Raw genomic sequence first — 26,437 nt, forward strand, 5'->3', positions numbered from 1 at the left:
AATAAAAATTTAAGAATCATTTTTCTATGACCAGCTATATTTCATAAACAAACCAGAGCATTAAATGCAATAGCACGATCGTGTAGTACTAATACTGTTGATTATGACATCTTCTAGACAGGATCCTCTGGAATCACTCTTCTTCTTCTATGCCCTTCCAAAGACCCTGCATTGCTCTGACCTTGCCTTAGATGAAGAAAGCTTGATGTGATTGCTCCTTCAATCACCTGTCCAAAGCTACTCCTGTGGTTGGCCAGACATATTCAGTGGATAGTGATATGAGACACTTATGCTTCCACAAGGGCTGAGAACACTGTGTCCACATTACATTTCTTGTCCTTGCCCACCAGAGCATTCAACAGTGAACTCAGTCAGGACACAAACTCAGACTCCTTGTGGGCAACTACAGTAGAATACCATGAAGCTGTCATGCTGGTCTTGAGGCCACAATTTGTGAAATGACATGGAGACACACTAAATTCTATTACATATGCGAAATGGTGATTATTCAGTAATTAAAACTACACCTCTACCCCGATATAACACGACCCGATATAACACAAATTCTGATATAACGCAGTAAAGCAGTGCTCCGGGGGTAGGGGGGGAGCGAGGCTGCGGACTCCAGCGGATCAAAGCAAGTTTGATATAATGTTTTCACCTATAACACGGTAAGATTTTTTGGCTCCCAAGGACAGTGTTATATTGAGGTAGAGGTATAAAATAACTGCCAGGAAAACTTTTCTAAAGTCTCTGGCTTTTAATGATAGTTTGGTGAGTAATATTTCTCTTAGTATTGAGCAGAGATGCAACCTATTTATTTTTAAAAGTGTAACTGGGATATCAACTAAAATTATGATCCACATAACCAAATGGACACATGAAAGGTAGTGTTGTATAGCTGTTAGAGCACTGAATTGGGAACCATAACTCCTAGGTTCTATTAGAAACTCTGCAAGTGTCTCACATTTTTACCCAGTAAGCTGCACAAAACCCTTGTGAGATAGGTAAGAAAAACAAACCACATAAGAATAAGAGGCTTGTGTGGGCATAAATCCTTATATACAGATACATCCTGGGTTAAACAAGAAATGCATATGTTGACAATTTTCAAACGGGCTGTTCGGGCATTCAGAACATGTGCATGTTGAAGGATGGGAGCTTACAAAGGAGCAGGCAGTGAGCACAGTCAGAGATGCCCATTTTCAGAAATGTGTGGGGTCAACAACTAAAGCTGTAATTCCACTATCTGGAACAGTGATAGGCTGTTATATTCTAGAGGAACAGCCATTAGAGGGGGACATAACCCACACACTGCCAGTGTATTACATTGACACAGGTGGAGAAGGTCTCCACTCAGCCATCCACTGTCTGCTGGATTACCCACTCCTGTTCAAAATAGGCAACTGCTGAGAACAAGGGGTTGTATGAGAAGGGTGACAGGGTTTGAGGTGAGAGAGAGTATTAGACAGAGTTTAGGAGGCTGTTGCAGGGAACAGCAGACTGGACCTGGGAGAAGCACTGAAGAAAAAGAACAAAAATATTTAACAGTTAAATGATGTTTAATATTGCTTTGGAATAGTACAATCAAACATTTTTGCATCAATCCTGAGGAATTTAAAGCTTTTCCATTAACATTTCTCCCATGCATCCTTATGAACAAGGGCTGTCTGCCTTCAGAAACAAAGAGAACGCATCAAAAACAGGGCTTCGGAGTGGAGACTGGAGCTGGAGCCCGGAGGAGCTCCAGAGCAGTGGAGCTGCAGGTTTTTGCCTAGAGCTGGAGCGGAGCTGGAGCACAGCTTCAAAGCCCTGATTAAAAAGTAATGAATTCGTTTTGAAAGCATAAGCTTGGCTTCAAGAACTCATCTTCACAGCTATGACCTTCTCTGTTACAGAAAGAGATTAAACGGGTCTAACAGCTGAAGTGATAGGTCAATTCCACTTATCACAAACCAATTCACTTCTATTTAACTGAACAAATCCCTTTTTTTTTTTAAAAGAACAAAAATCAGGTATGCATCAGTTTACCAATACTAAACTAAAGATAAAACAACACCCCCTGCAATATTCCTCTATTATTTACCCTAAATTTTCATCAGACACCAAGTGTTAATCAGGATGTCACTCAATTTTTGCAAACCTTCACCTGGGTGTTTTTAAGGCAAATTAATAAAAATAACTACCATGTGTTTTAAGAGCTGAAATAACACTGCTTATCAGTGTTTTAAAAGCCAAAATTCCAGCATATAGAGTACTAAATTCATTCACAGAACAAGTACATTTCGGAGGAAGATTAGACCATTTGTGATATTTAGGAATTATACAGAATGTACTGGGACGGGGTCAGCAAGCAGCCCATCAGGGTAATCCGCTGGCAGGAAGCAAGACATTTGTTTACATTGACAGTCCGCAGGCACAGTCCCCCACAGCTCACAGTAGCTGCAGTTTGCCGTTCCCGCAGCTCCCATTAGCGGGGAACAGCGAACCATGGCCACTGGGAGCTGCGGGAGGCCATGCCAGGAGCTATCTGTACCTCTGATCATATCAGACAACCTAAAAAATGCTAAATGGCATCTCACATTACACAATGATGAGCAGAGTTTCAAAGAAACATTGCAAATAGGAAAAGATTTTGATTTTGATAGAATTTTGTTCTCACCACTCTTCAGCAGGAGCTACCTGTGACAAACTGGTCTCTAATACGTATAAAGAAAATTCCCTTTACACTGAATTTCACTAGATCGGGGTAGACAACCTATGGCACGCGTGCCAAAGGCGGCACGCGAACTGATTTTCAGTGGCACTCACACTGCCCGGGTCCCTGGCCACTGGTCTGGGGGGCTTTGCACTTTAATTTAATATTTTAAATGAAATTTCTTAAACATTTTAAAAACCTTATTTACTTTACATACAACAATAGTTTAGATATATATTCTAGACTTATAGAAAGAGATCTTCTAAAATCATTAAAATGTATTACTGGCACGCGAAACCTTAAATTAGAGTGAATAAGTGAAGACTCAACACACCACTTCTGAAAGGTTGCCAACCCCTGCACTAGATGGAAGACTATCCATAGCTTCTCTTAGTAACTCCACATGCTTTTAGTATCTACTGTGACTTCCTTAAGAGGTTGCTAATTAACTTGTTTCTCTGCTCTCTGTTTCTATTGCATGCTGTCCATTCTTGGCTTTTCTGTGCATGTTTACCTTCAACTTATGTCAAGGTGGCAGATATTCCAATATCACATGACATCATCAAGGCAAATCCCAAAGGAGGACAGCCTTCTTGCAGATGGAGCACACCCAGACTGATCTCTAGCTCAGTTCTTCAGATGGTCTGGCTGGATGTTCAGACTGTCTGTCACTGGCAATCTTATCTCACTACTGAAGCTTTTGGTGACCCTGTGATTACCCACCATGTAGCAGAATTATTTGGTAAACACTTCACAACTCGCTGGTCTTCCATCCTAACAATATGTCCATATCAAGAAACTGCCAAAATTGAACCAGTCCTGATGGGGGTGGTTTCTGGGTTCGGCTATGAATATCCTCACTGCTGATCTTGTCCTGCCCCTTAAGTGGAGCAGTTGACAAAGATGACAAAAGTAAAAAAAAAAAACAACAAAAACAAAAAAAAAAAACAAACATAAATCCACCACTCGCCACCCTTCCTCAGTGTTTACACTTCATTGCCTTACAATAAAGTTGGTAAAATCATAGTTCTATACATCTCCACCTTTGCAGTAAGCTTAAAATCCCAGTGCCTCCACAGGAGCTACCAAAGGGTTCAGAATATGTTGGTGGCTCCTGCTATACCAGCACCAAATGTCCATCACAAGCTATCTCAGAACTAAATAAAAATGCCTTAAATTGGGCATCTAGCATGCAAGAAACTGTATATCCTTGTTCTACTTCAATGTGGCTGAACCAGTCTGAAATGGAATTTAAAACCTAGATTTTGATTACTCTAATACCAATGGGAAAATGTAATAGAAGTGCATGTGTATATATAGGCAATCATTTGGGTATCACCCCCGAGATCGTCTGTCAATGCTCAAACTGCAGGTCTCGCAAGAGAAATACAGGCTTGACAGGCTCCAAGACAAGAATTATAAAGACAAGCCTCTGTGAGACTCCACCATGTTTGGGTCTGTGGAATGCTAGGAACTTCTGAACAAAAGATAGCAAAAGCTTGTTCACAGTCCTGAAAATATCTAACTATTGAAAGTAGAATTCTACTGGGTCACCACATCTTGAATCAGGTGAGTAACAGCCAGTTTTAATTCCTGTTGGATAAAAACTTGCACACATCAAGCGCTGCAGTGCAGGTAGGAGATAATAGAAGAGGCATATAAGAAATGGATAAACAACTTCCTGTTGACCTTAAGTTCCCCATGGATGGCTATTTAAAACTGCATCCTGGAGCTAGGTGACAAAAAAAAAAAAAGATGGTTTTTTAAAAAATTATTCTTTTAAATTTAAATACAGGGATTTGTCAATGTCAAGGGCTAAACTTATTGTAATCTATTAAAAGCATTTAATTTAAGAACATAAGAATGGTCATACTGGGTCAGACCAAAGGTCCATCTAGCCAAGTATCCTGTCTTCCAACAGTGGACAATGCCAGGTGTCCCACAGGGAAAGAACAGAAGAGGTATTCATCAAGTGATCCATCCCATCGCACATTTCCAGCTTCTAGCAAACAGAGGCTAGAGACACCATCCCTGTCCATCCAGGCTAATAGCCATTGATGGACCTATCCTCCATGAACTAATCTAGTCCTTTTTTTTAAACCTTGTTATAGTCTTGGCCTTCACAACATCCTCCGGCAAGGAGTTCCAAAGTGACTGTGCATTGTGTGAAAAAAATACTTCTTTTTGTTTGTTTTAAATCTGCTGCATGCTAATTTCATTTGTTGACCCCTAGTTCTTGTATTATGAGGAGTAAATAACACTTCCTTATTTGGTTTCTCTACACCAGTCATGATTTCATAGACTTCAATCATATTCCCCCTTAGTCGTCTCTTTTCCAAGCTGAAAAGTCCCAATCTTATTAATCTCTCCTCATATGGCAGCTGTTCCATACCCCTAATCATCTTTGTTGTCCTTTTCTGAACCTTTCTCAATGCTACTGTATCTTTTTGGAGATGGGGGGACCACATCTGCATGCAGTATTCAAGATGTGAGTGTACCATGGATTCATATAGTGGCAATATGATACTTTCTGTCTTATTATCTCTCTCTTTCTTAATTACTCCCAACATTCTATTTCCTTTTTTGACTGCTGCTGCACACTGAGTGGATGTTTTCAGAGAACTATCCACAATGACTCCCAACATCTCTTTCTTAACTGATAACAGCTAATTTAGACCCCATCATGAATAGTTGGGATTATGTTTTCCAATGTGCATTACTTTGTATTTATCAACACTGAATTTCATCTGCCATTTTGTTGCCCAGTCACCCAGTTTTGAGAGATCCTTTTGCAGTTCTTTGCAATCTGCCTCCAGTAGTTTTGCATCATCTGCAAATTCTGCCACCTCACTGTTCACCCTGTGACAAAGTTCCTCCTCTACCTTGGTGGGTTCTGCGCTTATTTGGCAGATTTGCTCACCTCAGTGATCTTCCCCACAGTCTGGGGCAACTTCTCCTGTTCTGATCAGGAGTTGGGAAGTTTGGGGGGAACCCAGGCCCGCCCTCTACTCCGGGTTCCAGCCCAGGGCCCTGTGGATCACAGCTGTCTATAGTGCCTCCTGTAACAGCTGCATGACAGCTACAACTCCCTGGGCTACTTCCCCATGGCCTCCTCCAAACACTTTCTTTATCCTCACCACAGGACCTTCCTCCTGGTGTCTGATAACGCTTGTAGTTCTTAGTCCTCCAGCAGCACACCCTCTCACTCTCAGCTCCTTGCGCCTCTTGCTCCCAGCTCCTCTCACGCACTTCCTCTCCTCTGGCTCCCCTCTCCCTGACTGGAGTAAGCTCCTTTTTAAACCCAAGTGCCCTGATTAACCTGCCTTGATTGGCTGCAGGTGTTCTAATCAGCCTGGCTGCCTTAATTGGTTCTAGCAGGTTCCTGATTACTCTAGTGCAGCCCCTGCTCTGGTCACTCAGGGAACACAAAACTACTCATCCAGTGACCAATATATTTGCCCTCTACCAGACTCCTGTACCCCACTGGCCTGGATCTGTCACAACCCCCTTTTCCAGATAATTTATGAATAAATTTAATAGAACTAGGCCCAGTACAGACTCATGGGGGACACCACTATTTACCTTTCTCCATTCTGAAAATACACCATTTATTCCTACCCTTTGTTTCCTATCTTTTAACCAGGTACCAATCCATAAGAGGACCTTCTCTGTTATACCATGACAGCTTATCTTGCTTTAGAGCCTTTGGTGATGGACCTTGTCAAAGGCTTTCTGAAAATCTAAGTACACTATATCCACTGGATCCCCCTTGTCCACATGCTTTTTTACCCCCCCTTCAAAGAATTCTAGTAGATTGGTGAGGTATGATTCCCCTTTACAAAAAACATGCTGACTCTTCCCCAACAAATTAAATTCTTCTATGTGTCTGACAATTTTTTACTTTCCTTACTATAGTTTCAACCAGTTTGCTCGGTACTGAAATCAGGCTTACTGGCCTGTAATTGCTGGAATCACCTCTGGAACCCTTCTTAAAAATTGGTGTCACATTAGCTATCCTCCAGTCATTGGGTACAGAAGTTGATTTAAATGATAGGTTACAGACTATAGTTAGTAGTTCTGCAATTTCACATTTGAATACCATCTGGTCCTGGTGACTTATTACTGTTTATCAATTTGTTCCAAAAGCACTTCTAATGTCATCTAAATCTGGGACAGTTCCTCAGATTTGTCAACCAAAAACAATGGCTCAGATTTGGGAATCTCCCTCTCATTCTTAGCCGTGAGGACCAATGCAAAGATTCATTTAGTTTCTCGGCAATGGCCTTATCATCCTTGAGCGCTCCTTTAGCATCTCGATCGTTCAGTGGCCCCCCTGGTTGTTTAGCAGGCTTCCTAATTCTGATGTACTTAAAACATCTTTTGTTATTACTTCTTGAGTTTTTGGCTAGCTGTTCTTCAAATTCTTCTTTGGCCATCCTAATTATATTTTTACACTTATTTGCCAGACTTTATGCTCCTTTCTATTTTCCTCAATAGGATTTAACTTCTACTTTTTAAAGGATGCCTTTTTGCCTCTCACTACTTTTACTTTGTTGTTTAGCCACGGTGGAACTTTTTTGGTTCTCTTACTATGTTTTTTTTTAATTTAGGGTATACATTTAAGTTGAACCTCTATTATGGTGTTTTTAAAAAGTTTTCATGCAACTTGCAGGGATTTCACTTTTGGTGCTGTACCTTTTAATTTCTGTTCACCTAACTTCCTTTTTGTGTAGTTCCCCTTTCTGAAATTAAATGCTACAGTGTTGGGCTGCTGCGGTGTTTTCCCCACCATAGGGATGTTAAATTTTTGGTCACTATTACCAAGCGGTCCAGCTATATTAACCTCTTGATTTAGTCCTAAGTGGAGCACAGGATCTAGTCCAAGAATTGCCTCTCCTCTTGTGGCTTCCAGGACTAGCTGCTCCAAGAAGCAGTCATTTAAGGTGTCACAAAACTTTATCACTGCATCCCATCCTGAAGTAAAATGTACCTAGTCAATATGAAGATAGTAATAATGGGGGATTTTAACTGAGTTCTTTATTTTAATAGCCTTTCTAATCTCCCTGAGCATTTCACAGTCACTATCACCATCCTAGTCAGGTAGTTAGTAATACATCCCTACTACTCTATTCTTATTTTTAGAGCATGGAATTATCCATCCATAGAGATTCTATGGTACAATTTAAATACAAAAAATAACATGAAGCAGTACACACTTGCTGCGAAAGTTTTAAAGAAGGTCAAACCACTGAACTGATGGAAATCATTGGTTAAGAACCTGGACCCAGAGTTCGTTTAACTGCTAAATCACCTTCTGACTGCAGCAGCCTCTTCTGCAGGAGCAAAGAGAATATTTTCTTCATTTCAGTTTATTCAAATAGAACAAACTAGTAATTGATCTCAATTAAGAAACCAATTGACAGTTGAAAAAGCAGGAAAGCTTGTTTTCCTTTCCAGTCTATGAATAAAAATCAGATGTGAGAGGGTCAGATCTACTAGTTCTGACACCCTGAAGGGCACAGTGTCAAGAAATAATCAGTTCAGATCATTAAATACAGATAATACTTCCTCTGTTTAATAAATCAGTTAATTATAAATATCAAAATATTTTAGATACATTTTGATAAGAAAAAAGTTTATAAATTTTAAGAAAAACTTATTTAATTTAAAAATGCTAGTTTTACGCATTTTTAAATTAATCTGAATTTCCATCCAAATAGAGCTTGACACAAATCACAAGTAAAAAAATTAAACATCTGGTAATAATCAGAAATGCATCATTCACCTTTTCCTAACATAATAAAAATGTAAAAATTAAGAATGAATAAATGTAAGTTAAGCTATATAACTGTTCAAATAAAGGTGTATATAGTTTATTCTACTAACTAGCAAAAAGAAGCACCATATTTAGTGTAAAGACTACATTTAATTGCAAATCAACATAGTTTAATAGTTACCAACTAATGAAAAAAAAAACAATTTTTGTCTATGAAAATAATTAAAAAGTACAAATGCAAAACATGATTAAAATTTATTGTTTAAATCAAGGTTTCCTGGTTGCTGGTTTAAATCATGATTAAAACTGGTGATTTAAATCAATCCATCCCGTCCTGGATGCCGAAATTCAGACTGTGCAAAGTTTCTAAAGCTGGTCACAATACTAATCAAAGGCTTTTATGTTAGATCATTGTCTCAGAGAACCAGATCTTTTGTGATCTGTAATATTAAAGGTACACCCAGAAATACACTAGAAATACCTTACAATGAAATACAATTACTCTTAAGAACTAATTTTCTATTCAGTTCACTGTTAGCCTCAGAAAAAACCATATGGTGACTTTGTCCTCACCCATAACTATTTCACATTTGGGGACAACATATACCTTCAAGTCAGCAGCACTGCTATGGGTACCTGAACGGCCTCACAGTATTCCAACATTTTTATGGCTGACTAGAACAATGCTTCCTCAGCTCTCGTACCTAACGCCCCTGCTCTACTTGTGCTACATTGATGACATCTTCATCATCTGGACCCATGGAAAAGAAGCTCTTGAGGAATTCCACCATGATTTCAACGATTTCCATCCCACCATCAACCTCAGCCTGGACCAGTCCACACAAGAGATCCACTTCCTGGACACTACAGTGCTAATAAGCGATGGTCACATAAACACCACCCTATACCGGAAACCTACTGACCACTATACTTACCCACATGCCTCCAACTTTCATCTAGACCACACCACACGATCCATTGTCTACAGCCAAGCTCTACGATACAAGAGCATTTTCTCCAACCCCTCAGACAGAGACAAACACCTACAAGATCTCTATCAAGCGTTCTTACAATTACAATACCCACCTGCTGAAGTGAAGAAGCAGACTGACAGAGCCAGAAGAGTACCCAGAAGTCACCTACTATAGGATAGACCCAACAAAGAAAGTAACAGAACGCCACTAGCCATCACCTTCAGTCCCCAACTAAAACCTCTCCAGAGCATCATCAAGGTTCTACAACCTATCCTGAAGGACAATCCATCACTCTCACAGATCTTCGGAGACAGGCCAGTCCTTGCTTACAGACAGCACCCCAAACTGAAGCAAACATCCCAACCTGAAGCAACCACACACTACACAACAAAAACACTAACCCAGGAACCTATCTTTGCAACAAAGCCCGTTGCCAACTCTGTCCACATATCTACTCAGGGAACACCATCATAGGACCTAATCACATCAGCCACACTATCAGAGGCTCCTTCACCTGCACATCTACCAATGTGATATATGCCATCATGTGCCAGCAATGCCTCTCTGCCATGTACATTGACCAAACCAGTCTCTAGGTAAAAGAATAAATGGACACAAATCAGACGCCAAGGATTATAACATTCAAAAACCAGTCAGAGAACACTTCAATCTCCAAATTACAGACCTAAAAGTCGCAATATTACAACAAAAAACCTTCAAAAACAGATTCCAACGAGAGACAGCTGAATTGGAATTAATTTGCAAAACGGACACCATTAAATTAGGCTTGAATAAAGACTGGGAGTGGATGGGTCATTACACAAAGTAAAACTATTTCCCTTTGTTTATTTCCCACCCCCTCTTACTGTTCCTCACAACTTCTTGTCAACTGCTGCAAATGGCCCATTTTGATTACCACTACAAAAAGTTTCTCTCTCTCCTGCTGGTAATAGCTCATCTTAACTGATCACTCTTGTTAGAATGTGTATGGTAACACCCGTTGTTGTGTGTGCGTGTGTGCGTTCCTACTGTATTTTCCACTGCATGCATCCGATGAAGTGGGCTGTAGCCCACGAAAGCTTATGCTCAAATAAATTTGTTAGGCTCTAACATACCACATGTACTCCTGTTCTTTATATGGTGTTGCTTTATGACTATGGATTCACAGCAGAATAACAACATCTGGATTTTTCATCAGGTCCATCACTGGCTGCTGAACTTCTTCATACATATCAGGGTTAACATGGTCAGCAAAAGCCTTGCAGGAAGTTTTAGAAGTGTTGTTAAAATGAACAAAATTCCAGTATTTGCATTAGCTGCCAAAATCACAAATTCTCCACAGAAGAAATAGCCTTGTGCTATGTACTGCCATCAGCTGACAAACAGCAGCGTGAAGAGGTATTTAAGATATAGGACAAAGTTGGCACATGAAGAAATGAGTATAAACTGACTGTAAACAAACAGAGATCAATGTATTTATGAGTGGGACTGTATGAGGTTGTCTGTAATGATGGTGTGCGGGGTTCCGCATTCCTGGGGGAGGGTATCTTCTGGTTTGCCTGATGTTCCTAAAATCTCATGCTTTGGGGCTTTAGCTGGTCATCTATAGAGGTGGGGAAGGGCCTCTACCTACCCCCCACCCTGCCCATTCTGTTGCATTTGTTTTGGTTTGGTTTTTTTGTCTCATTCCTCTGAAGCATCAGAGATTGCAACAGCTGGAGATGGGACACTGGATGGTGTGAGCCAGTACTCTGAGGTGGCACCGAGCATTCTCAGTCTCATGTGCTTGGCTGGCTGGTTCTGGCTCATATGCTCAGGGTCTAATTAATTGATCACCAGATGTGGGGCAAGAAAGGAATTTTCCTCAAGTCAAATTGGCAGTGACCTTAGCGGTATTTTGCCTTCCTCTGCAGCATGGAGTGTGGGTCACTTGCCAGGAGTTTCTGCGTATATCTCACTTATCAATTCCCTGCCATGGCAGGGACCTCTGATATTGATGCATCTCAGTCCCTCCTATTCTCTGCCTGTGACACATAATAGTTTCATCTTCCGTGGGCTGTGACACTTTCATCTAATTTTGGTTGTTGGGGTTAGTGTGCAGGTACTAGTTGGTGTTGTTGGCCTGTGATATACAGGAGGTCAGATCAGATAACACGGTGGTCCTTTCTGGCCTTAAACTCTGTGATTCTTTTTGCCTCTGGAGAACAGATTTTTTTGGACAACATATGCTGCCATAATTCCCTAAAACATGCTGGAATGGGCTTCAATGGCCATTTTAAATTAATGGGGCCAGATCAGAATACCTATATCTATACATGGAGGGGAGCTCCGGGTGCAAATCTCCCCTCTTCTACAGGAAAGGAGGACCTCAGTTTCCCCTTTGGAATGTTCCTTTTCAAACTTGCAGAGCCCTTTTTGTGCAGCCTAGAGTCTGGCTGAGCTGGGAGAAGGAGTGAATGAGACAAGAAACTGGTGTCAGAACAGATGCAGAGACACAGGGAGGATCCTTGCGGAGATTTCTTCCCCTGACCTACCTCCTGTTGCTTTTTCATTGGAGGAGATAACATGGCTAATAGTGTCCCCTGCTCCATTGCAGAGTATGTTACTAAGGCTATGGCTACACTAGACAGTTTACAGCAGTGCAGCTGCACCACAGTGCAGCTAAGCTCTCTGGGTAGCTGCTCTAAGCCGACCGGAGAGAGCTCTCTCATCAACTTCATTACTCCAGCCCCCGCAAGCTCTCCCACCTACATAGCGCTGTCTACACTAGCACTTAAATCAGCATAACTTATGTCGCTCAAGGGGTTGGCTAATTCACACCCGTGAGCAACATAACTTACGTCAACTTGAGTTGTGCAGCCTAACTCATATTACTTAAAAAAAAAAAACTCTACCACTATAAACCACTACAGTGCACACACAATTCTCCCGCAAGGAAAAGGATGAGAGCGTGAACCACACGACAGATGTTAGTCACATCATTTAAGGCACTATTGGAAGGCATTCAGATACTACAGTGATGAGGGAGATATCAGAACCTGAATTGAAAAGAAGAGAATATGCTCAATTTCCACATGCACCTAGATGATGTGGAGTTGCCAGACACTTTACTGCCCAAGAGTATTCAGCAGTGAGCTTTAACTGGATTTGAGTCACAAAGGATAATTCCCAGATAATACTTGTGTTGTTTTTGCTCACTCTGTCCCAACCAAAGCAAAATATGGATCTTTGAACCACAACTGGCTGTTTTTTAATTCAGATATGCCAGTCACAGGATAACTTGGCAAATGGGACCTCAGTCTCAGTTTGGGACCCCTGGGCATTACTGAAATTCAAATAACGAATAATGATATAATTGTGTGTTATGCTTTATTGTGTTAGGGGGCTGTACAAACACACACTAAGAGACAATCCAGAAAAATATACAATCTAAACAAACAAGACAGATGAATGATAAGAAGGGAAACAAAAGCACCAAAACCAAAAGTGAAGCAACATCTTCAAAGTCACAAAGCAAGCTGGTGGTAGCAGTAGATGTAAAACCCAGGACTTCTGAGCCCCAGTCAAGTGCCCTAATCACTAGACACCACTGCGTCTACATTTCATCAGGACCTCATGTGACAATCTGTTACCCATATAGTCTCAAACTATTTCTGAGTGCATTCACTATCACTGGGTTCACATCAAAATAGAACAGGGTATTTAGCCAATGAATGTGACTGTGGGTATCTGAATATGTACGTGTTGCTCTGCTGCTATATAGTTTTCTTTTTGAAAGCAAGGCGACCCCAAAATCCTATTGAGACTGCTTGCTTGTTTGGTGTCATTCTAGTGTTCACTGTGAGCTGAAAATACATTGAAGGTTATGCATTGTTTTCAAGTTTATGTTTTGTTCAAATAAAACAACCAATTACAAGCCTAACTGGGCTTGCAACAGGGCTGTAATATTTTCAACAGGTGCTGCTGGTGAGCCAAGAAATTGCTTAGGCCCAGAAACACAAAGGTATTTAGGCACCTAAACCCCAGATTTAGCACCTAAATCCCAGATTTGGCACCACTGCAATCCACAAAATTCTCACCGAACCCTGTAGGTGGCTAAACTAACCTGGCATCTATATTTTCAGGGAAAAAATTCCCTCTGTGCCCGTTTTTCTGCCTCTGGGCATGTGCACTGCTCTAAGTGGTCCTAAAATCATGCCTGCAATTTAGTATGCACATTTTCACACTTAAGTTTTTGAATAAGCAGAGTACACTTTCAGTTATGCAATTTGTTATAGTGCATTTTCCCACACATGCCTCTGATGGAAAAATACAGCTGTTGTCTTCAGATTTAATAAAATACATCTCTATTTTGTAACATTATTAAACTTTTTATTTATGTATGCATAAATAGAAATGCTATTAAATCTTGCTGAATGTGGGTTTCTTTGAACCAAGATCCTACAAAAGGATCCACACATGGACCTTTATGCCTGCCTCAATTCACATTTAAATTAAAAGGTCTACGGGGAAGGTCCTCCTGTCTGGATCCCTTTGTATTACACAGGTCTTGATTTGATGCTTTGAGCCCAGATAGTTAAATTTCCCCACCCCCCTATAGCCCCTGACTTGAAACAGAGAAGCTCCTTTATGCTTTATTTTTATTTTAATTGGAGAATTTTGTAGGTCAGATAAAACTTGGATTAAATTTGCTGTTTACTTAGTCTTTGGGGATTTTTTCCCTTTGTTCCTAAAGACTGTAAAGTATTTCTCAATAGTAAATACGCTCCATTCTCTAATTACTCAATCACATTTGTATAGATAAATGCATAAATGCTTACAAACTTTTAAAGTATTTCTTTTAAAAATTGTTTTCATTTTAACTCTTAAACCTGCATTTTTATTCCTTTGCTGACCTGCAGATGATGAAGGGACTGGGTTGTCATCAAGAACCAGTCTTAGAAGAGAAGCCCTCACTGGGGGAGAGGGATAAGCTCAGTCGTTTGAGCATTGGCCTGCTAAACCCAGGGTTGTGACTTCAATCCTTGAGGAGGCCATTTAGGGAACTGGGGTAAAAATCTGTCTGGGGATTGGCCCTGCTTTGAGCAGGGGATTAGATTAAATGACCTCCTGAGGTCCCTTCCAACCCTATAGTTCTATGCACTCAGCAGTGCAGCAAGTAAGCAGCTGGCCACTAGGATCCCTATTTATCAAAGTCACACTGTGCTCAGGGGATCTGGAGACTGCAAGTAGCTCTGAGCACCCTTACTATCCATTAAAGTCTACCCTGCTGTCAGCACATAAATCTTTTCTGGAAGGCTGCAACGCTAAGTGAATGTATATTTATCTCCACCCAATATTTCCCACATGCTGCTAATTACAATAAAAGTGCAAGGCAGAGCAAAAGCGTTCCAGAAAAATCTCTCAGTTTGGAATTTCAATGTTTATTTACTAAGTTAAGATAGGGAGCTAGGGTGTCTTACCACATTTTACATATGCATACGCTCTTCTCGCAAATAGTGGTGTATGAAGGAAAGTTCTGGAAACACATCCAACTTGACAAGCAATCTGGAGAGAAGATTGTAATATTACAGTTCAGGTACTATCTAAAAAGCAACTTTACATCCAGCATCGTTACACCAAACAAACCTGTCATTATGAACTTAATGATACTCTTGAGCCATCCACATTAGCACCATTGGTCTTTTATTTATTTCAAATTACTGTTCTTATTTACCTCAGCAGGACTCTATAAGATTATTCCCCAGACTGCTCAGACTCCTATGGGGATGATTTATGTCATCATTCCAGTGTAACATTTCCCATAATTGTACTGAGTTTAAAAAACATTAGAACCCAAGGGGCTAGACAAGGAGCTATAACATTAGCAGCATGCTCATATAAATCAATTTACTCCCTTGGAGGGAAAAAATGAAGGAATTTAATGAGATTGCACATGAACTACAAAGCCAATGTGCAGTTACCATTGTGTTTAATCAAAAAGTACAGATGTATCACACAGATAAATTCAAAAACAAAAAAAAAATGCAGCATCCATTTCTATATGATATTATCTGAACAAAGAGCAAGTAAACTTAGAGCCTACAGTGCCAGAGGATTTTAATGGTCTAATTTTCAATTTGTTCATCAATTTTATGACTATTTTTACTGCTCGTTACTCACATTGTTTCCTATTTACAAAATCATTTATTATTATTCCTTAAAGTATAATTCAATTGCTGTCAATGCCAGTGGTAAAAAAAAATTATGACTAGCATGGCACAATTGTTTCCAATTACCTTAGATATAATTTATCCTGGCAATCAAAAATTTCTAGATTGGAAAAACTTTAGGGTGTGCGTGAAATCTCAGACATTAATCTAAACATTGTACTTTGACCTATATATTCACATGGAACAGAATTTAATCAACTATTTCACAGAAAAAGTTTCTGCTTTTTTCATACGATTTTAAACTCAGTCTAAATTTAAAAATATTATGAATTAATAAGCTTTGACAAATGGTGGATTCCTGTGCAAGTATAACACGCCTTAGAGTATATAAAGCACAAGGTCAAAGACCAAGGATCAGATCCCACTAAATTCTAAGCATCTCCTGCAAGAGGCATCAAAGTTATCAGAAGTTGAGGATCGAGCCCCCAGTGACTAATTATCCCAGAAGAACATTAGTCACACTGTCCAGAATATCCTATTGCCATTAGTAAATGGAATTCAGACATCAAAATTAGGAAAGAAGTTACTTGTCTTTATAGGACTTAATCCTGTGAGGTGGTGAATGTCATCAATGCCCACACATTCTAGCATAACACCTCACAGGAGTGCTCAGGCCTCACAGGATCAAGTCCTTAACTTAAAGGGCATTAGATCAGGTGTGGGCAAACTATGGCTCGCGGGACCATCCTGCCTGGCCCCTGAGCTCCTGGCCCGGTAGGCTCACCCCCGGCCCCTCCCCTGCTGTCCCCCCTACCACACAGCCTCAGCTCACCCCGCTGCCGGCGCAATGCTCTGGGCAGCAGGGCTGTGAGCTCCTGGGGCAGCGCAGCTACAGAGCCCAGCCTGACCTGGTCTCTTTGCTCCTGGCAGTGCGGTAAGTGGGCACGGAGTGGCGGGAGTTGGATAGAGGGCAGGAGAGTTCAGGGCGGTGGTCGGGGGTGTGTATGGATAGGGGTCCGGGCGGTCGGGGGGGGGGGAATAGGAGGTAAGGGTCCCGGGGGGGCGGGGGCAGTCAGGAAGGAATATAAGAACGGCCATACTGGGTCAGACCAAAGGTCCATCTAGCCCAGTATCCTGTCTACCGACAGTGACCAATGCCAGGTGCCCCAGAAGGAATGAACCTAACACGTAATGATCAAGCGATCTCTCTCCTGCCATCCGTCTCCACCCTTTGACAAACAGAGTCTAGGGACACCATTCCTTACCCATCCTGGCTAATAGCCATTAATGGACTTAACCTCCATGAATTTATCCAGTTCTCTTTTAAATACTGTTATAGTCCTAGCCTTCACAACCTCCTCAGGTAAGGAGTTCCACAAGTTGACTGTGCATTGTGTGACGAAGAACTTCCTTTTATTTGTTTTAAACCTGTTGCCTATTAATTTCATTTGGTGACCCCAAATGAGGAGGGGGGGTTGGATGGGGCAGGGGTCCCAAGGGGGCCATCAGGAATGAGAGGAGGGGTTGGATAGGGCGATGGGGGTTCGAGGCAGTCAGGGGACAGGGGAGTGTGGACGGGGCAGGGGTCACTCGAGGGGCCATCGGGGGGGAGGTTGGATGGGGCAGGAGTCGGGGGGGGGCAGATAGGGGGTGGGGGCCGGCCTGCCATACAATTTCTGAAACCCGATGCAGCCCTCAGGCCAAAAAGTTTGCCCGCCCCTGCATTAGATGTAGATGACATCACTGATTCATAATTATAAAGGGTCCCAACATTTGCAGCAGTCAAGGTCCATCCCACATTTTCAAATATAGTGACCACTCAGAATTAAACTAATGAGTGGAGGTTGTGAGGGTAGGAAACGGGAAATTTCAGCTTCTTCCTCCCTCCCATTACCTAAAACACACACTAATTTTATTCAAAGATGTCTTACAGGTCAATTTCTAATATGCTTAATGCAATGTGCAAGCATAAAATAATCTAATAGATTTAGAAAATGGATTATTTGTGGCTCTGTCTGACCTGAGTCTCCAAATGCAGTGGTGTTTATTATACTGGATGATCTCATTTTGATGTACAGTTGCTGTAACTCTAAGATGCAGCTGTCATTCACTTTAGAATAAATATAATATAATAAAACCACAAGGTAGACACAGGACAGTATATCTTAAAGCACACTCCTTTGATTTAATTGACTGAATTTACACATAAAAAAGGTACTCGTTATGCAATGTATATACTATAAATACTACTGCAGTTTTACCTTAGGGATAGATGCAACTTCTATTGCTTTATTAAGCTCTTGAACTGCTTCCTTATGGTGATTCTGTCTTTGGAGAGCTACAGCTAAATGATAATAGGTTTCAAATAGCTGAAATACACAACCAGAATCTCAAATTATTATTGAAGTTTTAGTATTGCTGAGGTTCTGAACATGTTTGGGACCAGTTTTTAATTTGTTTTACCATTTCTCTTGGACAATCGTTTCACACATTTGTATTCTAAAATAATTTCAAATTTATTCCCTCAGCTACTCCCTAGGTACTATTTATTTCGGGCTAGATTCTTAGCTTAACTCCATTGAAATAAATGGAATTATGTCACTTTACGTCAGCAGAAGGTCTGGCCCTTCAATGATTCTCTGGAACATTAAAGTACATTGTCCAGAAGAGAACTATAATATCATTAATATTTCACATTACAAAATCAGTAGTCCCTCTAATAAGCTAGAAGACAGATATTTTGTATATCACCTAAATTAATTTAAAATACTGCAAACAGAACACAAAACTAAGCAGGCCTCATATTAATAAAATGGCCCAGTTGTAAATCTGCAGAGGTAAGAACACATGCAAATTGCCCATCCTAAAATTCTGCCAGACTGCAGCTGTCGCTAAAGCCTGGCCGAGAAAATGATTTAATCCTCAACTGAACAGCATAACCGACCTGCATTAATTTATTTCAGGTTTCTAAAGACAAGTATTTGTAGTCGTAATGAAGAAATATATGGCAGCTGCACACTGGAGCCAATGTTACAGACAAATAGGGCTACATCATGGTAAAATCCCAGTGAAGAATTGCCAGGTGTCCGGTTTTCGAGTGGAACGCCCAGTCGAAAAGGGACCCTGATGGTTCCAGTCAGCACCACTGACCGGGCCACTAAAAGTCTGGTTAGGGGTGCTGCAGGTCTAAGGCAGGCTAGTCCCTACCTGTCCTGGCACCACGCTGCACCCTGGAAGCAGACAGCAGGTCCAGCTCCTAGGCAGGGGGGCCACCGAGCTCCATGCACTGCCCCTGCCCCAAACACCAGCTCTGCACTCCCGCTGGCCCCTCCCACACTCTGAGTCCCTCATTTTTGGCCCCACCCTGGAACCCGCACCGCCAGTTAGAGCTCGCACCCCCTCCTGCACCCAACACCCTGCCCCGTGAAAGTGAGTGAGGGTAGGGAAGAGTGAGCCACGAGGGAGGGGGAATGTAGTGAGCAGGGGACGGGGCCTCAGAGAAAGGATGGGGCTAGGCCGTTCGGTTTTGTGCAATTAGAAAGTTGGCAACCCTACAGTGAAGTCATTAGAAGTTTTACCATTTACTTCAATGGGGTCAGAATTTAATCCTATGAGGGAATATTACTGCACCTTTTGAAGGCTCTCCCCCAAGCATTCTATCTGATGCACAAAGGGCCCATCCCATCAGATACATCAACATGGCGCGGATGACAACACTGACATTAGCACTGCTCTCCACCACTACCTTGTGCTCTCCAGCACAACCATGCATCAGTAAGCTAACAGCTCTGCTTCTCTTTTTCATCTGACCAGACAGTGTGCTCTCTCAGCTTCCCTGGCATCTAGTCAGATAAATGTGGCTCAAACATATAATTCAGTTATATGTTCTTAAAATATAATACATTCACATGTTCGTGTTATCCAAATGAAGGCTCCAATCCTACAACCAGATCCAGATGAACTCTTGCACACATGTAGTGCCCGAGTGATATCGAGGGTCCATCCACAAAGATCTGATTGCCGAACTGGAGCCTGCCATTGTATCGTTTTGTAAAACAACATTTGTCCAGTACTGTCAACTCTGAGTGTTCAAAAGTCATGAGCAAAGTCTCCCAAAAATCATGTGATCGAATTAAAAGTTATGAGACTTTTTTTAAACGAATCTTTTTATTTGCCTTCTGGTTACTGAACCTTTAGGGTTCCAATTTTCTCTGCAAACGTGACAGAAACTTTTTTTTAAAAAAATGAAAGCTGGTATTTTCACATAATCACATCACTTCAGAAGCTGGGATTTTAAGAAAGACCATCTATTAGAAGACTTGTAATAAAATTGCAAGAGCTAACAATCCTGCTCATCACCTGAGAAACGTTTTTAAAATTACCAGTTGTGAATAGTAAGGCCCAGGCTCAAAGTCTTTAGGAAGTTCCTCTTTGCTCAGAGTTTTCAAGAGTGCTGTATAATGTTCAACGACCTGAAAGCAAAAAACAAATGGCAAAATGACTTAAAGGCAGTATCAGACTCTGGGAGTTTTTGAGAGTCAGAAATGAGAAGCACTGCAGAGTGCAAAAGCTGAAGTCAGCTTCTCTGGACACCACGGTCAACCTCATCTGCCTAAGAGACCACATGCCAGAGCACAAATAGCCACAAATCAGTGCCACAGCGAAAGTTATCATTGTCCTGGGTTACTTGCTGTGGCTGGGATGAAGAACACTTATTGCATATCTAACATGAAAAAGACACCCCTTCCCAACGAGGGTCTCCCATCCCTGCCCCGACCCAGCCGGGCGCTGCTTAGCCTGGGAAAGGGTGGGGGGGCTGTCTCCCATCCCTGCCCCGACCCAGCCGGGCGCTGCTTAGCCTGGGAAAAGGGAGGGGGCTGTCTCCCATCCCTGCCCCGACCTAGCCAAGCGCTGCTTAGCCCCCCAAGGGGGGGGACGCTGTCTCCCATCCCTGCCCCGACCTAGCCGGGCGCTGCTTAGCCTGGAAAAGGGGGGGGGCTGTCTCCCATCCCTGCCCCGACCCAGCCGGGCGCTGCTTAGCCTGGGAAAGGGTGGGGGGGCTGTCTCCCATCCCTGCCCCGACCCAGCCGGGCGCTGCTTAGCCCGGGAAAAGGGGGGGGCTGTCTCCCATCCCTGCCCCGACCTAGCCGGGCGCTGCTTAGCCTGGGAAAGTGGGGGGCGCTGTCTCCCATCCCTGCCCCGACCCAGCCAGGCGCTGCTTAGCCCGGGAAAAGGGGGGGGGCTGTCTCCCACCCCTGCCCCGACCCAGCCGGGCGCTGCTTAGCCCGGGAAAAGGGGGGGCGCTGCCTCCCATCCCTGCCCCGACCCAGCCAGGCGCTGCTTAGCCCCCCAAGGGGGGGGAAGCGCTGTCTCCCATCCCTGCCCCGACCTAGCCGGGCGCTGCTTAGCCTGGAAAAGAGGGGGGGCTGTCTCCCATCCCTGCCCCGACCCAGCCGGGCGCTGCTTAGCCTGGGAAAGGGTGGGGGGGCTGTCTCCCATCCCTGCCCCGACCCAGCCGGGCGCTGCTTAGCCTGGGAAAAGGGGGGGGGGCTGTCTCCCATCCCTGCCCCGACCTAGCCGAGCGCTGCTTAGCCCCCCAAGGAGGGGGGCGCTGTCTCCCATCCCTGCCCCGACCCAGCCGGGCGCTGCTTAGCCTGGGAAAGGGTGGGGGGGCTGTCTCCCATCCCTGCCCCGACCCAGCCGGGCGCTGCTTAGCCTGGGAAAGGGTGGGGGGGCTGTCTCCCATCCCTGCCCCGACCCAGCCGGGCGCTGCTTAGCCTGGGAAAAGGGGGGGGGCTGTCTCCCATCCCTGCCCCGACCTAGCCGAGCGCTGCTTAGCCCCCCAAGGGGGGGGGCGCTGTCTCCCATCCCTGCCCTGACCCAGCCAGGCGCTGCTTAGCCTGGAAAAGGGGGGGGGGCTGTCTCCCACCCCTGCCCCGACCCAGCCGGGCGCTGCTTAGCCTGGAAAAGGGGGGGGGCTGTCTCCCATCCCTGCCCCGACCCAGCCAGGCGCTGCTTAGCCCGGGAAAAGGGGGGGGGGGGCTGTCTCCCATCCCTGCCCCGACCCAGCCGGGCGCTGCTTAGCCTGGAAAAGGGGGGGGGGCTGTCTCCCATCCCTGCCCCGACCCAGCCGGGCGCTGCTTAGCCCGGGAAAAGGGGGGGGGGGGCTGTCTCCCATCCCTGCCCCGACCCAGCCAGGCACTGCTTAGGCCGGGAAAGGGGCGGGGGGGGCGCTGTCTCCCACCCCTGCCCCGACCCAGCCGGGCGCTGCTTAGCGTTGGGGGGCGGGGGGATCCCCTGTCCCGCCCGGCCCCTGCCCAGCGCCCTCTGGCGGAGGCGGGCGGAGTCACCTCGCTCCAGCGCATGGCCCGCTCGCAGGCTACCGCGGAGCGCAGCTGCGCCTCGGCCCGCGCCCGCGCCCGGGTTAGGCCCGCCGCCGCCGCGGAAGAGGGGAAGGAAAGGGCGGGGCTCGAGGCGGGGACTTGCGGGAGGCAGTAGGCCCTGGCCGAGTCCATGGAAGGCGGCCGGTCGGGCCACGCGGAGCCCTGTGCTGCGCCAGGCGGCCCGCCGCGCTGGGGACAACAGGCCGCGTTGCCAAGGCACCGGGAGGGCGGGGCCGCAGGAAGGGTGAGAGCTGCACTAAGGCCTCCCTATAGCCGCCCCTCGCACCCAGCTTCGCCACCTTCGCTGATGGAGGCCCCCGTGCGGTGACACGCCCGGCGCAGGGAGCGTTTCACCCCGGCTCTGCCCCGCAGCCTGCGCCCCTCTGCCCGGGCCGCCGGCGGCACGTCGCTCCCCGCCCCCGCGGCCAGGCGCTGGCCAGGGCAAAGGGCCGGGCAGCCGGTCCCGTACCCCTGCCGGAGGGTGGGTTGGTTTGTTACTCACTGGACGATGTCGCTAGTTTCCTTCCTTGGGGCCGGGTGCGAGGGGGAGCCAGGCACATGCTGGAAAGGCCTTTTCCCCCAGGCCAGATGCACTTTATCTCCTCGGGAAGGCAGCTCCTTAGGCCGAGCTTCTCAATGACAGCTGGCTTCATCCCTGCGCTCCCCCTCACTTCCCGCTGAGCTTTGCGATCTGCCTTGTCCACAGCGTGGCATAAATATCCAAATTTTGTTATCCTCCTTCTTCTCTTCCTGCCCTCCTCCAGTCCCCAGATAATCACTCAAACCATCCTTCCCTGAAGTGCAGGGAGTATTGACTGAATAAGAAGTGCAGAACTGGGTCCCAGGTACTTAAACACCATCGTAAATAGGATTTATTGCTATGCAATAATGAGGACCCCACATAATCCAAACACATTCTCTTTAAATCTTTGCCAAAAAAAATTATTGGAATATATTTGATATTGACTGACTCTCCTTGCTGTTATTTACCAGGCAGCCTTGGCAGGCATTTCCTAAATTTCCATTGCTGTCTCATCCCACAAACCCAAACACCTTTGCCCCACCCCCTACACCAAGGTCCTGCCCCTTCTCTGAGGCCACGCCCCCTCACTCCATTTGCCCCTTCCCTCACTTTCACATGGCTGGGGCAAGAGTCTATGCTCTGGGAGAGAGTTTGGTTTGGGGCTGGGACATGGGAGAGGGGGTTCAGGGTATGTGCTCTGGGAGGGATTTTGGGTGCAGGCTCTGGGCTGGGGCAGGGGGTTGGAGTGCATGAGGGGTGCAGGCTCCAGCCGGGCAGCGCTTACCTTGGGTGGCTCCTGAAAGCAACTGGCACGTCACTCTGGCAGCAGCTCCTAGGCGGGGAGCCACGGGGGTCTCCGTGTGCTGCCCCTGCCCACAGGCACCACCCCGACAGCTCCCATTGGCTGCAGTCCCTGGCCAACAGGACCTGTGGAGTCGGGCCTGCCCTCTGCGCCCCGGAGGCCACAGGGACATGCAGGCCACTTCCACGAGCGATGTGGGGCAAGGGCAGGCAGCCTGCCTTAGACCCACTGCCATGCTGGAATTTTAACATTTTGAAATCTCCCAGATTGACTGCAGCAGGAGATAGAGCCTGATTCTAGGAGACTCCTGGCAAAACCAGGAAGGTTGGCAACCCTATTACTACCACGTTCCAGTGAAGAAATGGAGAATTAAGCTGTTATTCTGAAGGTTTATCTCTGTTCCCTCATTACTTCTCAGCCTAATAAATAACCAGCATGAATAAAATGAGTTGGTATGCACAGTCTCCTTAGAAGAATTTCATCTATCGTTGTGCATTACTACATAAAAATTGTGTTTTTAATTTATTCAATTGAAATATTACATGGATATTCTACTTTGTTTTGTTAGATGAACAATAACTAGGCTGTGGGTGTGGTCTGAGCTAGTGGTGAGAGTCAGAGTCAAGAGTTGGAGTCTGAAGTCAACAACCAGAAGCCCATAACAACAGCCAAGGCTCAGAGGTGGAATGAAGTAGAAGTAAGGCTGGAGCAAGGCAGGCACAGGAGTAATCACAGCTGCAGGCATAAGCATGGAGCAGCAGCCAGTGACCTGCTGCTGCTGGGCTTAAGAGAACACCTGCTGGTTCCTTCAGCCAATCAGGCAGTTCTGCTATTCAGTCTATGTTCATTAGTCTGCTGGAGACAGAGCTAGCTGCAGGCCTTCATTTGACACTAGATGTGTAGTACCTTTGAAAACAAGGCCGTCCTTAGGATTTATGGTGCCCTAGGCGGGATTATTAAACTGGTGCCCCTGTGCCTGTCTTGCTCTTAGCAACACGAACATAAGCTTACAGTATTGGAAAACTTGCCACATGCATGTTACTAAAACCAGTTTAACTTAATAAAGCACACTGTAATGCTGATGGACTAGCACTAAAAAGTAGCACTATAGAAAAAAATTCTGATTTGACAAAATGATGCAAATAATATAATTTTTTTAATTTGTCAACATTTTATTGGAAATTTATATGAAGAGATTGAAACAAGGATTAGCTTTTAATTAAAAGCAATCTTTCTGGCTTTTTTGGCTGCAAAATCAGTAATAATGTCATCATATGACAAAGACAAAGTGATGTCTTGTTCGATTGCAAGAATAGCAAGACCAGTCAAGTGTTCCTGACTCATTGTAGCGCGAAGATAGTTTTTAATGAGTTTTAGTTTTGAGAGACTCCAGTCTCCTGATGCTACTGTTACAGGAATTGTCAGTAGAATATGAGTAGCAAGTTTGCTGGTATTAATAAACTGTACAATGTCCATCATCAATTTTGCATGTGGCAACAACTCAGTTCTTCGTACAGTTCAAGTCCATTTAAATCAAAATGATCACCATGCTTCAGGAGGCTCTCTAGGTCAGGGGTCCCTAATGTCGTGCCCGCAGGCGCCATGGCACCCACAGGGGCCTCTCAGTGCACCCGTGTGCTGGCCAGAGGACGAGCATCTGCCGAAATGTCGCCGAAATTTGGCAGCATTTTGGCACCGACGCCTCTGGATGACACTGCTTGCCGCCGAATTTTTCGGATCATTTCGGCAGATGCTCGTCCGCCACCACGGTCCTTCGTCCGGCGCCCGCCAGACGAAAAAGGTTGGGGACCACTGCTCTAGGTTCTTGCACTTTGTCATTAGTTGCTCTTGTTTTCCTATTTTGTTGAATTTAGTCCCGCTCAGCCCGTTGCCAACTGAGTGAATGGAACCCCAGACCGACAGCGGGTTGAGTGGCTCAACCAGGGTCTCAGCCGCTGGCCGGCTCAGCCCGCTGCCAGCCTGAGGTTCCTTGGGGGTCTCCAGGCCAGCAGCGGGTGCTGAGTGGGGCTGGCAGCCAGGACCTCGAGTGGCAATGGGGCAGCAGCCGGAACCCCAGAGCAGCGGTGGGCTGAGCCGCTCAGCCTGCCGCTACGTGTCATCAAAAATCAGCTCGCGTGCCACCTTTGGCACATGTGCCGTAGGTTGCCGACCACTGTTCTATACACTAGTAAGGAGATGAGCATATTACAGTTGTTGGAGGACTCTATTTAGCAGTAACAGGGCTATAGGAAAGTCAGTCAACAATTTTTGTTTCTCTGATGAAAACTGGCCCACTCCCTTCCCCATACCAAACTTGTCACAAATAATTGTCAACAACTTAATTTTCTGTTTCCGGCTAAGATACTGATTTTTTTTTAAATATATTGAAATTGAATTCAGGATTGTTAGCAAGCATTTTTGGCAAACAAATTTGCCCAATGACAATCAAAATGGCAACACAGTACTGCTTTCATGCTTGGCTCACTCCCCAACCTGCTGGTCCAACAGCTGCAGTAGAGGAGGAGATAGGTGTAAAACTGCAGGACCCCAAAATCCACCTCTTGGGGTGCAGAGTGGCAACAGCAGCAGCAAACCCTCAGGTCCGATCACACGCCAATGGGCACCACCGCCAGCCCAACGGACCATGGTGAAGTTAGCACAGCATCTGATCTCAGGTTCAGGGCACCCATGGAGCCACAGCAGCTCATCCTGCCCTGTGCAGCTCCCCCCGGATGAGATGGATCACTGCCAGTCCAGGGGAGAGACGCGCTCCCCAGCTAGGGTGACCAGATCCAGATGTCCTGATTCTATAGGACCAGTCTCGATATTTGGGGCTTTGTCTTATATAGGCACCAATTACCCCTATCTAGGGTGACCAGACAGCAAGTGTGAAAAATCAGGATGGGAGGTGGGGGGCAATAGGAGCCTATATAAGAAAAAGACCCAAAAATTGGGACTGTCCCTATAAAAGTGGGACATCTGCTCACCCTACCCCAACCCCCTGTCCTGATTTTTCGCACATGCTATCTGGCTATCCCCAGCCCAGCCATGTGTGACCATTCCAATCCTGGCTGCCTGCGAGGAAGTGAGTTACTTTCGCTGTCATTCCTCAGCAGGTAGGCAGCCAGC

General features: G+C 45.1%; 1 protein-coding gene across 5 annotated transcripts in view; it reads right to left on the bottom strand.

Moving 5' to 3' along the window:
- The window catches only part of LOC127042845 (uncharacterized), a 98,293-nt gene extending 76,092 nt beyond the window's left edge, over positions 1–22,201 (bottom strand). For 4 of the 5 annotated variants that reach the window (XM_050936313.1, XM_050936315.1, XM_050936314.1 and 1 more), the window contains exons 1-4: positions 21,951–22,201; positions 19,983–20,072; positions 17,862–17,969; positions 14,911–14,995 (exon numbers count right to left, since the gene is read on the bottom strand). In XM_050936313.1, the coding sequence (XP_050792270.1) occupies positions 14,911–14,995; positions 17,862–17,969; positions 19,983–20,072; positions 21,951–22,115 (448 nt within the window). In that variant the 5' untranslated portion in view covers positions 22,116–22,201. The remainder of the gene's footprint in view (positions 1–14,910; positions 14,996–17,861; positions 17,970–19,982; positions 20,073–21,950) is intronic. The other variant, XM_050936312.1, reaches the window with a different exon arrangement.
- Between the last annotated feature and the right edge of the window lie 4,236 nt (positions 22,202–26,437).

The sequence above is a fragment of the Gopherus flavomarginatus genome, chromosome 1 (genome assembly GCF_025201925.1).
Source record: "Gopherus flavomarginatus isolate rGopFla2 chromosome 1, rGopFla2.mat.asm, whole genome shotgun sequence".
In the NCBI taxonomy this organism is placed as follows: Eukaryota; Metazoa; Chordata; order Testudines; family Testudinidae; genus Gopherus; species Gopherus flavomarginatus.